Source organism: Corvus kubaryi, unplaced genomic scaffold (assembly GCF_017639235.1).
Source record: "Corvus kubaryi isolate FWS band 111438036 unplaced genomic scaffold, C.kubaryi_AGA036_p1.0 134, whole genome shotgun sequence".
Taxonomy (NCBI): domain Eukaryota; kingdom Metazoa; phylum Chordata; class Aves; order Passeriformes; family Corvidae; genus Corvus; species Corvus kubaryi.
This window is the reverse complement of record NW_024580668.1, coordinates 10,277,425-10,290,748: the sequence shown is the minus strand read 5'-3', so window position 1 is coordinate 10,290,748 and position 13,324 is coordinate 10,277,425. Positions and strand designations below refer to the sequence as shown.

Here is a 13,324-nt window from a genome sequence, read left to right as displayed (position 1 = left end):
ATTTTCATTCTCATCTGCTTTACATCCCCATGAACAAAGATGTTGCTAAATATTTAAAAAGGGGATCAGAGGTCTGACAGCTAATATCCCCTCTGGCCATGGCATTGACTTGGACTTTTTTTTCTAAATTATTGACAGTAACAGTGAAACTTGCACAAAATTAAAAAACTTGTGTATTCAAGATTTTTGGAAAAAAAATTCTGGTGATCCATGAGAGAGTAAATGGGTATCAAGGCTTGCCTTTAAGCTTCATGTAATACACATTCAGCAACTCTAAGGTGCATTTGCTATAATTTAGCTTGTAATTCTGCTTTTTAGTATATTTTAAGCCTAAAAGAAGCCTTGCTGTACAATTGTGCCTGTGTCCCAGCTACACTTATTAATGTGCTGCAGGTCTGGATATGCACTGCCGATTAACAGAGCCCCTTGGGATGAGAATAGCAGAGTTTCCTTTGAATCCTATGTTTGCAAAGATGCTTCTGGAATCAGGTAGGAGGAAAAAAGTAACAGTTTCTTCATAGTCATGTAACTGTTATGTATTACTAGATATTTGCTAAACTCAAGACACACTGTATTTCATCTTGGTGTGGTCTGCAGTGAAAAGAATTGGTTCAGCTCAGGGACACCTCACATTTAACAGTGTAATAAGTCTAACACTTTTGTCTAAGTTTTCCATTGAAAACATTTAGACTTATACTAAAAAAAAAATCCAGGAGTTTATGTATTTTTGTTTTAAATACTGTAAAAACATTTTCTGCTTCTTTTTCATTTTATTCTATATGGGGACAAGTTGAATGGAAGATTTCCTATACTGAATTTCTCCATTTACTCCTCAGGAAATTTTGGCTGCTCCCAGGAGATTTTGACAATTGCTGCCATGATGCAGATTCAAAACATCTTTGTGATCCCTCCAAGTCAAAAAACTCAGGCTGTAAGTTCAGTTGTGTTTCGTTTTCTGTTTATTGCTTCCACATTTCTGGACTTCTGGCAGGTATTTTACTGGTGCCTATTACAGACTGCAACTTAGTGTGAAAATAAAACAAAGTCTGGAATTGTATCTATTTGTTGTAGGTAAAAGAAGAAATCAAATAACAGGGGAACCTAAGGGAGTCTTTCAGTAGTGCTAAAAACCTCCTTCTGAGGGCCAGAAACATGAAAGGTTATAAACCAGTACTGGTCAGTGTAAGGGTTTGCAAAAAAATCCCCCAAAACCTTCCCACACACCACTTCCTTTTGGGATGAACAAAACAGGAAGGATGTAGCAAATTCTTAATAGGTAGCAGGAGCCTGATTTTAATGAATGGAGATTCTTTATCTGTTCATTTTTCTAATTTCAGTTTTAGAAGTGTTCCTGAGTATAGGGGAGCTAGTAAAATATTGCTGTTGTCCAGAGGAACTGCCCTAGATGGGTAAGAACTTTAATAGTCCCCAGAAAATACAGAGCTGAAGGGAACTGGGCATGTCAGACATGATTTCAGAAAAATCAGTCTTCCTTTAATATAATGTTTCTTGTTCTGCAGGCCAGGCAACACAGAAGGTTTGCTGTGGAGGAGGGTGATCATCTCACCATGCTGAATGTTTATGAAGCCTTTGTCAAAGTAAGTCAGTTCAAGTGGGTGTGGATTTGCAGGAATGGGAGGAACTTGAGGTTCTCACTTCTGAATCTGGAAGTTCTGGATATAGAGTCCTCAAAGCTGTGGACTTACCAAGCCTATCAAGTGATAATTCTACATTAAAAGATTCTCTGGTCACCATTTGCCACAGACCCTCCATAGTTCCTTTGAACAGGGAGTAAAGACAATTTTGTTTGGGTTACAGCATGGCAATCACATGGGTAGACAGCTGTGTTTTCAAGGAGACAGGGATTTTGTGTTGGGGCTTGGGGAAAACAACTATCCAGATTTCTAAAGAAATTAATATTTTCTCATGTTCTACTGATTATAATCTGCATTTAAATCTAGTAGTCTTTTTTCTGGTGTTAAATTAACGCATTGATCATCATACCCTGTTTTTCATTGACCTTATTGTATTTTCCCTAAGGTTTAACACCAACCTTAGTACTGCTCTGTAAGCTGAGGTTTATTTAATAATTTTGAAGTGCTACACCTATTTGGGAGAAGTGTATTTTGCTGGTATAAAGCACTTCTGTAATAAAATACTTGCAGCAGTGCTGAGTTGAAGCAGTATAATCACCCAAGTGTTTAAACATGACTTTTTTTCCCCTAGCCACAAAGCAGCCAGGCCGGCACCAACTGAAATGTTGCCCTTCACATTTTGTATCTGTGTAATTCTCTTAGAAACAGTCAGATGCAAAAGGTCTTGGAGTGAGTGCTGGCTTCTGGAGAAACAGCTCTTTGCAGAGAGAAGACCAATGAAAACAGCACTGAAAAGGTTGTTTACATTTTGAGGTTAAAAACAGACGAGTTTATGATCTGACAGAATTAAATGGAATGACTGATGCTCTTCTCTTTCACCACATATGAAGAAATGAAGCACATCTGTTTGAAAATACCCCCTAGCATTTGATCTGCTACTATTTAGAAGTTGTTTGAGACACATTTTTCAGTTACTAATGCTACATACCCTCGGTAGTTGCTCTGTAAATAGGTAATTTTCAGGGAAAACCACAATAAATGTGTTGTAGGAGACAGAATTAAAACAGAGCAAGGCTACCCGAAAGAGACTGCGTTTGCTTTGCTGATGGTATCTCATTGCAGTTTTTTTCTCTTCTCACTGTACAGCACAGCAAGAGCTCCCAGTGGTGTCAGGAACACTTTCTGAACTACAAAGGGCTTGTTAGAGCTTCTGTTGTAAGAGAGCAGCTGAAAAAACTTCTCGTCCGCTTTAAAGTGCCAAAGAAGTCCAGTGAAGGTGAAATTTTTTTAAGCTCTTGTCTAATGCATATTGAAGGTAGTTTCTAAACTGTCAGTCTGCTCCCTGCTTTTCTTGTAACCTCTGGAGTATTTTTATCCTGGCCTCAAAATAACGTTGATTTAGACCCTATTTTTTTCCTAAAAATGGCTGCAGCAGGGCACTTTAGCCTATTTGTGCAGTTAAATTTTCGTTCGGTCTTCATTAGTTAAGATTTCCAGCAAGAGATTATAACCACTGATTATATATTTAATGGACAGATTTTCCAGAAGACTCATAAATAGGTCACCCTGTTCCCTGTTTGTCTTTTCAAAAAGGCCATTTTTGTTCAAAGTGCTGTGCAGTCTTTGGGATGTGATTTCCAGCTGTGCTGTGAGTGCACGGGTGCCAGGACTTCTTCTCAGCACTTGTGTCTACCTGTTCTGAAAAATCAGCCTTCAGTGCTCAGCTGTCACGGTGGGCTGCTGTAGGGACTGTGAAACTCTTCATGGAGATACAGGTGGCAGCATTCATTTTTTAGGTAGCAATTTTTGATTTGCTGTGAAATTGTCAAAAGGAAAGTCAAAAGGAATTGCAGGGTTTGTCTGCCCTCTTACCTTTGCTATCAAAGTCTGATGCGCTCTGAAAAGTTGTTTGAGATGATTAAGTGGTATTTTAGGGACTTCTGGCATTCCACTGACTCATCTTACAGAAAAATTCTTCTTTCTAGGTGATCCAGATCCTGTTTTGAGGTGCATAGTTTCTGGATTTTTTGCTAATGCGGCTAAATTCCACTCCACGGGAGCTTACAGGTGACTATATACAATTCCAGTACCACTGTTGCTTGGTTGGAAAGCTCCTCTGATGAATAAATCTAAGTTTAATCAACAAGCAGATGCTTCTCTAGACATTTGCGGTTAGGAACATGTGGCAATTGATACACTAATTATTTTAAGTTCTGTATTTGCAAACTGCTTCAGTGTTTATCTCTTCTCTTTGGCAAATATAACTAAAATTATTAATAGTGGGAAACTGCCACTAGTAGTCATTAGATTGTTTTAAGTTAAGAAAGTACAGTTGTAGTGCAGCAGTGTTGTAGCACTCCCAGAGCAATGAATAAAAGCCTGAAATGCTACTTTTTAATTTAATGTAAAACTCTTTTAGGACATTAAATTGTTGATTGTTCCTTTGTCCAGGATTTAAGCCTGGTTTTATCTGTTCATTAAATGCAAATGTTGTTAATTTACTCCAGCCCTTTCATTCTTGCTTTTATTAAACATTCATACTGGGGCAGAAAGGAACCAAATGTTAAGCAATAAAGAGAGGCACAGTCTGAAATAGTATCTTGCTTTCAAGGACTATCCGTGATGACCACGAGCTTCATATCCACCCCAGCTCAGTGCTGTATGCAGAGAAACCTCCACGCTGGTAAGTCAGAGCTGCTTTCTCTTCTTTGGGGATTTTTTTAAAGGGATTTGCAGCATCCAAATTGAATTGCTTCTCTCCATCAGTGGAGGAATAGATGTAGAAGGTCATAGTTCCCACAGAGGGAATCCAAATGGCATTTCCTTTGCAACATTTTGTAGGGAGTATCCAAATAAATCAGGGAAATAGAATGATGTTTACTGCCAAAGGAACCTGCAGAGGTTGGAAAGCAGAGCCAGGTGCCCCTGCTTAGTGGGCACCACACCTTGCACTGCAGATTGTTCTCCAAGTAGTCTCTGTACCTAGACAGAGCTAGGGTTAATTTACTTTTATTAAGCCTGCTAAGGAAATATCCTGTCAAACAGTTGCTGCAGAAATGGCAAATGGATTGCTAGGAAAGGGCTTACACATAGAACGCATGATGTGAAAAATTATGGCTGTCCAGCAGATTGAAGGAAGAACTGGTTGTACGTTCCCTTTAGCTGGGATATGATCATTCCATCTGCAGGTCAGAGGTGCTCAGATAATGAACAGAAATGTGTTTCTGACTCTCAGGTCAGCGTGGTCAACCTGAAGTATTCGGACTTTTGTCCTTCACTGCCTGCTGCTGAGACTTTGAAGGATAAGCTTGGCCTGGTGTCATTGCATCCTGTCAGATAGGAGTTTAACTTAGCAACCTAAATTTCAGTGCTACTGCAGCTTGGGCAACCATCCTCTATTGAGGGCTTCAGTTCTCTGTCTGCTATAGATGTATAGAAAATACGTTCTCATTCTGATTTGTTTTCCTCTGATTTCTCTTTAGTTGTGTTAGTTGCCATGTCTCAGGCTGCATTTGGCAAAGGGAATTTTGGACTCTTTCCTCTTTGCTTTTGAGAGCAAAATACCAATTAATGAGAAACCACAAACCTCAGGTGTTTGCAGCTCTGCCATGTATAGGAGGCAGATAGTGACTCAAGGATTTGGTAGCTACCCCTTCAGTGCAGGGGTTTGCACTTCCTTGGGGAAAATTACCTTCCCTGCTGAAGGTGACTTCAGAAATAGGTTGCCCATGCTGGCAACCTTACTGTGCTGGCAGTGGGGATGAGTCCACATGGTGGGCTGTTCCTAAATCTCTTCCCAGGAGATGTTCTGGCAGGAGTTAAAGCTGATTTCTTCCTCTGATGCTTATCTTACTTGTCTGCAGACTGGCGCCAGGGATAGTCATGCTGGGGTTTGTGCCCTCCTTGTTGTGGGTCCAGGGTTTTGGTGCTTTGGACATCTTTCCTTATGATATCACAGAGTAACTCATATTCTGTCTTCCAAAGCATCACTTGCGAGTCCCCCTAGACCCTATTATAAGAACCATTCTTTCATATATACCTGCATCCATATGGTCTGGTAGTATGGGAAGTTGTTTTCATATCATTCTAAAGATTGTCTTAACTTATCCCCTTAGAGATAGATAGTAGAGAACTCTGACCAACCAGAGAGAAAGAGGCAAGAGGCTGAATTACAGCTTAAAGACTCTCTTGTCCCTCTGTAAGTGCCACCTCTCGCAGCATGTGTGTGAAACTGTGCTGTTAATAGCTCTCCCTCATTGCTTTACAGCAAACACTGTTCATTTTTGTCTCCTTTCTCTCAGGGTAGTTTACAATGAAGTCATACAGACTGCTAAATATTACATGAGAGATGTGACAGCTGTTGAATCCTCCTGGCTCTTGGAACTGGCACCTCACTTTTACCAGCAAGGAACGGTACGGAATCGGCAAAAAGGCCAAACGGTACCATTGCTGCATGAGCAGCTCTTGTATCTGAACTTTCTGAGGGTTTATGTTTTGGTGTGGTCTAATGGGACAGAAATGAAGCTCTAGTGGTTTTAATATGATGGAAGAGGATAGTAAGTTGATGCATGAAAGGTTTTTCCCTATTAGCCAGCCAGTGGATCTCAGAGTTACAAAATGAGATCCATTTGCTGGTAAAGTTGCATTTTCCATCGTATCACTTTGGGAAATGAAGCCTTCAGCCATTCTACGTTTGAATATAGGCACTTGGTAGCACTCCCCTGAGCAGCGCTGTAGGTTGGCAGTGGTCACACTTTGCATAATAATTTTGGGAGAGCCTTTGTATGCTTGCAAATCTTTGTGAAAATCCTGAGCCTTTTTTTGAGTATTAATTATGTTTACTGCAGAAAAATCAGTTCTGATCTGTTCAAATGTGTAATGGCAAAGAACAGCTGCTGTTTGTGCAAACCTTTATTGCAAATTGCTGTGTGTGCTACAGATACCTTTTATTTACAAGTATCTTTTAACAGCTGTCACCAACCTTTATTGACTCTGTCCCATGTGAATCTGTCAATCCAGACTTACTCACTGGTCATTCTGAGAACTGAATTGGTATGAAATATTATCTAAATGTTAGTTCTGTTGCAGCTGTTGGTACCACATAGCCTATAAATACTGTACAGATTACCAAATTGATCTTGTATTTGAATTTCCCATGGGACATTAATAACTACTGAGCTTTATATTCTAAATTAATGAAATATTTCCAAAATCAGAGTGAGAAAATGCATTTGCATATCAGACCTGTGAAAAAGGTGGTCTGTTTCCAGTTTATATATCTGCTACACTATTTGACTTTTTGGAGAATCTGATTTGTTTTCTTTCACTTCCTTGGGGTTTTGTCAGAGTAGAGAATCCTGTGGTGCATGGAGCACCTTAGGACAGCTCTGTGGTTACAGTTCCCAACAGTCTGGCATCTGTTCCTGTGACCGACTTGAGAGAAGGGTTTTTTATGCTGATTTTGGATAATTCATCTCAATTACCCAGACAATTCCCATCTATAAATGGACTTACTAAGTATCTGAATATTTTCTGCCTTTTTCCTATAAGACATTTAACAAAGGCAGTGATGACCCTGTGGGGCAGACCCCTGAGCCTTCAGCTGCTGGGAGATGATCTGCAGACATGGTGTAAAAAGGAGCTGAGCCAATGTTGTATCAAATCTGTTCCTGCAGTAATTAGTCCTTTGACTCACATATTTACATGTTGTCACATAATTTACATTTAACATCCTGCACCCACACAAAATCCCATTGTGACCTCTCCATGGGCTGAAGTTTGGGATGAGGTTTTCCTTTAGGTAGGTGGTAGCAAAGACAACTTGTCTTGAATTGTGCTGCCTACCTGACTGAGGGAACATGTTTTTCAGGGTAGTGCTGCTTCTGTTGTAGGTAATCTATGAAATTACATCAAAACCTAATTTTTACCATTGCCATGCTTTTGATTCGATCAAGTGAACTCAGTTTGCAGTATGACCTAATCATTGCCTTCATCCTAAAATAAATGGAAGCTCTGAAGGATGGTGCTGGTTTTGAGGAAAATTCTCTTTCCAGCCTGGTCAGTTATCCGTATCAGCCAAAAGGCTAGGGTGTCCTTATAAAATGTTTGAAAATTAGAAATATTTCTCTTGTATAAAACTTTGAGTCATATATGTAAAATGTGAATAAGTGAACCATTGCAAATCAAACAGGTCTATGTTAATTTATAGATATTCAGACCCCTTTTCTACTGAAGGATACATCTTTGTGCTAGGAAGAGATTCCTGAAATAATAAAGGTTTTATTTCTGTGTCAAGTTAAAAACAAATTACCACTGAACAGGACTCTGTGTTAAAAAATGTTCTCCTACAGCTTGATCTTTGTCAGTTATTTCTCATTCCAAGTTTTGTAGAACTCCCTTCATATTTAAATCCCACATTTTTGTAGGCCTTTAAGAGCACAGAGGTTCCAAAGATCCAGTCCAACTTCAGGATTAATACAGTTGTTAAAATCTCATCCTTCCCATACATTCTCCTCGTGTTTTTTGCAGGTGTATTGTTGGGAGCACATCTTTCTGCACATTTTTACACTTGGAAAATTGCTTCCAGTGGGAAATTGTTCCTGTGCTTGCAGTTAGTGCAGAAGAAGTTATTTTATACCAACCTAGAATATCCCTTTGGGGTACATGTGGGTTCTTATTTAATGGATTTATTTTAGTTGTGTCAGTAACTAGCAGAGCTTGGATGGGTGTGGATATTTATGTTAGAATTTATTTGAGTTGTTATTAAGGACTGAAAGCATTGTAGTTGATTTTTTTTCTAAATTTGGTGTGTCTGCTAAGCAGTTTTTCTGTTCTTTTCTTGCAGCATCTTTCCTTGAAAGCAAAAAGGGCTAAAGTAGATGACCACTGACATGACTTCAGTTGTTGTGACATCAGCAGGAGAACCTACCAGTGATTTCAAGCTGGCTACAGTCCATTCAGCAGTCAGTTCATTAGCAATTTGATCTTCCATCAACCTAAATGTTTAAATGCCTGCCAGGATCTGTAGGGGTTTATGCATGACCAGTACATTGTAAATCTAGAGCTTGCATTGTGGACATTTTAATCTTTACCTACTTGACCTCTGTTGTTAATCTGGGCATGTTGCTCCTTTTAAATAGGTAGAAAAACAACTTAAAAAGTAAGAGGACATACAGGACCACAAAAAACCTGAAACCTTCAAGAAAGAAACAGATTTCCTGGAGTGGTACTGCCTTATGAGTGTGGGGAGTAGGGTACCCTGCCTCCTGTCACCCAGAGCACTGTGACTTACACCGGCCAAACTGAGCCTGGCTCCTGCCAGCAGGAGCTCAGGGCAATCAACTACCCTTGAAATGCAAGGTGCTGCCATGGGAACATTGATCTCGTGTTGGACCATCCCAAACTGGTGCAGCTTGTGCTCCCGAGCAGTAAAAGTGTCCTGCCCAAGGTTGAGCTGGCCCAGCTCGCTGTGCTGAGCAGTCCCTGTGTCCTGAAATGTCTGGTTCTGTACGTGGGAGTTGCTATTTGGGGAGGGGGACAAAGAGCAGCTCAGTATTTTTAAGATGGATTAATTTTCTGCTCAATCAGGGGACTAAACACGTGTGTTCACAATCAATCACAGATGGGGCTTTACTTTTCTTTTTTATCCTATGGGAGAAAAAATGTTAACCTTCCACTGCTTGGAAATACCAGTAAATTTCATCTGGGCTGCATCATGGAACACTGATTTTTAGCCTCTGTTGATCAGCAAACAGGGAAGTGTTCTGTACTTTCCTATAAAGAACACAGTCCTTTATATTTCTTTTATTACAAGAAATTCTTTTATTTACTGCTTGGGACTCATTTTTCTCTGTTACTGAGGAGAAGGATGCTCTGAACAGTCGCTGCTTTAATCAGGATTCCATGGCTACTTTTCAATAAGGAATTATGCTTGTTTGTGTTTTAACAAGATAGCTTGGATACATGTATTTATTTATTTCCATTTTCTATTTTTACCTATTGATATTTATTTTAGAAAGACATCACCTGAAAATTTTATTTTTGTCATTCAGCTGATTTGAAGAATGTTTTTTTGGCATAATAACTATTTTATTTTCTTCTTAAAAAAAAAGTATGTAAATAGGCAAAAATTTCTACATAGAACAAATGCCTTCCTCATCACAGGACTGCCTTGAAAACTTTCTTGAGATCCTCTTTACCTTGTCCCTTCCAAATACCTGCAGAGAGAACACGTTGTGCCGGGTGCACTGTGTGGTCTCCTCAGTGTGTCCATCCTGACTGCCAGCACAAACACATGTACCAGTCTCCAGGAATGGCACCAGCAGCATGAAAACTGTGTCACCTTCCTCGTTCTTGTCCCTGTGACCCTCACCTTTGTATTACTCTCTTAGAGTGGAAGCTCCTCGGGGCAGGGACTGTCTCCTAGGCAGAGCTGAGAGCAGTGTTGGAACTCACTGAAAAGATTCAATTTGCAGGTTTTTTTTCTCTTAAAGGATTGGAGAAAGAACTGAATATGAAGACTTGCCAGTTGTCTGTGTTTCTCTGTCCTCTGGAAGTATTCTTAGAAAAAATAAAACCATTGAATTGAGGAAGCTTGGGAATGCATCACTTTGGCCTGAGCAGGGGTTGATTTCCCAGTGCTGGGTGTGCTGGGCTGGGCTGGGCTGGGCTGGGCTGCCAGTGGGTGGGCACTGCATTTGCCAGCTCTGAGAATTTCAGGTGGGTCTGAACTTGTCCAGATGTTCTTTTACCAGGCTCCACAGCTGCAAAATTTCCTCTAAGAATGCTGGTGATTCCTGCTGAGTTCAGAACCCAGGGGTGTGCAAGCTTTGCCACATGCTGCAAGCCATCGTACTTCTATCAGTGCAGAAGGTCTTTATAAACAAAAAAAAAAGAAATTGAGACTTGTCTTTTTAGCAGTTTTACAAACTATTGAGGTCTCATCACACACAGAGCAGGCAGACCTTATACTAGAGATGCAGGCCAAGAATAAGTGTTTTTAGGATCCAGATTAAGGTCACACCTTTAGAGAGAAAACACTGCTCACATCAGAGATGTGGGCCCTTTGGAGGTGTTTGAAGACAGAAAACTTTAAAAACCCTGACAATCTCTTTATTTTGTAAAGCTTTGGCCTCCAGCTCCCTGCTGGATTTGTACAGAGCATTCTGCTTTAAATAGCTTTGTGTAAGGAGCTGGGTCACTGCCTTGTTGGTGGCTCTTTGCTGCATAAACAGGCTCTTGCAGGGGAGGTTGGAGTCATTTGGAGATGGTTGTCAGGAGTTTATGAAACACTTAAGGCTTTGAGCCCTGGCTTTTAGAGAATGAGGTTAAAATGTCAGCCTGTTGAATCAAAATACTGCTTGGAATAGAAGTCATTCCACTGCTGGCAAGGAGACAGATTACTTAAGAAGTAAATTGACATCGAATGACTGGGGGGGGGAAAAAAAGGTGCAATCCTCAAGGCCCTCAGAAAGTGATGTCAGGGTTACTACTCAGGACTTCAGAATTGGCAGCTCTAGAAGAAGAAGCTAAACTAGAAAAAGATTCAGCCATCGTTGAAATGTAGTTCCCATCTTGTGGATTAAAAGTAATTCTGATAAATGAATGGGGTAACAGTCACAACTCTTCCTGGTTAATCTGAAGAAAGAGACAGGTAATTAAAGGTTGTGAGCTTTGGTTGTAGGGAAGGAGGGAGAGAAGAAAGCAGGGAAGCAGAGAGCCTTCCAGAATCCCTTCTTTTGGGAGCATCATGGAGAACTGTGGTCATCCCGGGATTCTGGTAAGTGTCACTGGGCTCAGGCAATTTTACTGAAAGCAGCTTGGAACCAGGTCTGTTCCTCTAATTTAATAGTGTTAATCTCTATCAAGTGATCATACGATAACAATTGGCAAAGAAAGTCGACACCACAACTCAGCATTTAGAGTAACTGCCTCTGCTGGGGCTTGGAATAAACGAGTTGGAAGATGGACGTTAAGTAGCTTGTGGAAAAGCTGTTTTCTCTGTTTTTTGGCTTAGAACTGGCTGCATTTTGAGAAAAGTGCCAGTAGATGGCAGGCACCGGTTTCAAGAAGTGTCTTGGGGAAAAACGAATTGGCCGATTCTTCAGAAGTTTGCCTTATTCTTCAGTTTCAACATTTAATTAGTTTAACGATAAGTGGGATGAGAAAGGGTAAAGGAAAAAGCTGTTGGTGGCTGTGGGATAAAGGCAGTATTTGAAATGCAGAGATTAATGAATAGCCCAGAGCTCTGAATGTCCTGCTGGTTTAGAGCAAACAAACAAACTGCCCTAAAAACCCCCCAAAATTCCCAACCGGTAAATTCTGTGGTGGTTCTTCCACTTACACACTGAGTCATAAAAAATGGCAGTTTGTCCACACTTCATATTCACTACAAAGGAATTTTTGAGATGTGTTGGATTCTAGCCACTATTGTAATAAACAAAATTAACAGTTTAGTGCAAAAAAGCCCCCAAAACCCCAAACCAAACAAAAAGAAAATCCCTGTTCTGTTTGTGGCCACATGGCATATTTGATCTGTCTCAGAGGATGCAGGAGTACCTTCCTGCTCCATTCCAAAATTGGCTTTTACAAGGCTGTGAGATGCAGGGGTTGTATTTGGCTGTGTTGCCACTTATGAGTGATCAAAAATCGCCTGGGGAAAAAAAAAATCTCTTTTCTCCTTTCTAGAATAATAGTTAGAATTTAAAATAACTAAATGCATTTAATTTGTCTCTCAGATTTATTTGAACTCTCCCTTGCAGTTCCTGGAGTGCACAGGAGCACTGGGAGCACCTCTCAAGGAAATCCCTGATGATGAGTTCACTGTGGAACTGGGAGATGTTTGGGATGCAGCTGCACATCCCACCCTTGCTGTTTCCTTGCTTTCCCAGGTCCAAGGTTGCTCCCGTTGCTCTCCTCCCAAGCTGAGTGCTGCGGGGAGAGGCAGAGGGGGAGAAGAGCTGAGGTAGAAGCAGTCAGAGGTGGATGTTTCCTGTCCTTGGGGCATTTCTGATCTCTTCCCACATGCTTGGAAGAGGGTGGGTTTCCCTGCAGTGAGTCCTGCTTTGCTTGTGCAGCCTCTGCCTGCAAGGCTCCCTTCAAAGTCTCCCACCTGACCAGGGATCACCCACCAGATCCCTGTAGGCTTTCCATCCTGTACTACTTGGCTTGGGAAAGTGAAAACTTACAGGAGAGAGAGCAGGACAGACACCAACAAATCACAACAGCTTCTTGGTTCCCTGCAGGCTGAGAAATAGATTGTTTATTGTAGATGCCTGTTGGCAGAGAAAGGATCCCATCAGACAGGGAATGTTTTGATGTCAGGAAACATCTTCCATGAGCCAGGTTTTATGGAAGTCCTGCTGCGTCTCCCTTTGGTGTCTGGTGAGATACCAGGGTTTCATAAGCTGTGCAGAGATCCTGCTGCAGCCAGGGCGGGGAAGCGATCCTTTGGGATGTGCTAGGCCCTGGAAGAGCCAGGATCATTCTTAGTTCTGCCACAGGGAGCAGGATCTGCCTGGCCCTGCTGCTGTGCTGGCACAGGCTGGGCAGTGCTGGTGGGAGGCATCGATCACAGAGACAGCTCTGGATGTAAATACAGACTGGGACAGTGTGAAATAGGGATGGCCATTAGGAGCTGTCAGAGCAGTCAGGATACCAGGAAGGCTCTTTGCAGCTCCCTGGGGATGCTGGGCAGTCTGGCACATGGAGGGGGTTGTGTCAGAACCGCA

The 13,324-nt window shown here is 41.2% G+C and overlaps 1 protein-coding gene across 2 annotated transcripts in view; it reads left to right on the top strand.

The window, feature by feature from the left end:
* DHX35 (DEAH-box helicase 35) overlaps positions 1 to 10,186 on the top strand; it is a 28,796-nt gene extending 18,610 nt beyond the window's left edge. The window contains exons 15-22 of one of the 2 annotated variants that reach the window (XM_042050248.1): positions 394 to 489; positions 837 to 931; positions 1,521 to 1,598; positions 2,742 to 2,871; positions 3,581 to 3,662; positions 4,207 to 4,278; positions 5,897 to 6,008; positions 8,440 to 10,186. In XM_042050248.1, coding sequence (XP_041906182.1) covers positions 394 to 489; positions 837 to 931; positions 1,521 to 1,598; positions 2,742 to 2,871; positions 3,581 to 3,662; positions 4,207 to 4,278; positions 5,897 to 6,008; positions 8,440 to 8,484 — 710 coding nt within the window. In that variant the 3' untranslated portion in view covers positions 8,485 to 10,186. Of the gene's footprint in view, positions 1 to 393; positions 490 to 836; positions 932 to 1,520; positions 1,599 to 2,741; positions 2,872 to 3,580; positions 3,663 to 4,206; positions 4,279 to 5,896; positions 6,036 to 8,439 lie in introns of both variants that reach the window. The other variant, XM_042050238.1, reaches the window with a different exon arrangement.
* The last annotated feature ends 3,138 nt before the right edge of the window (positions 10,187 to 13,324 follow it).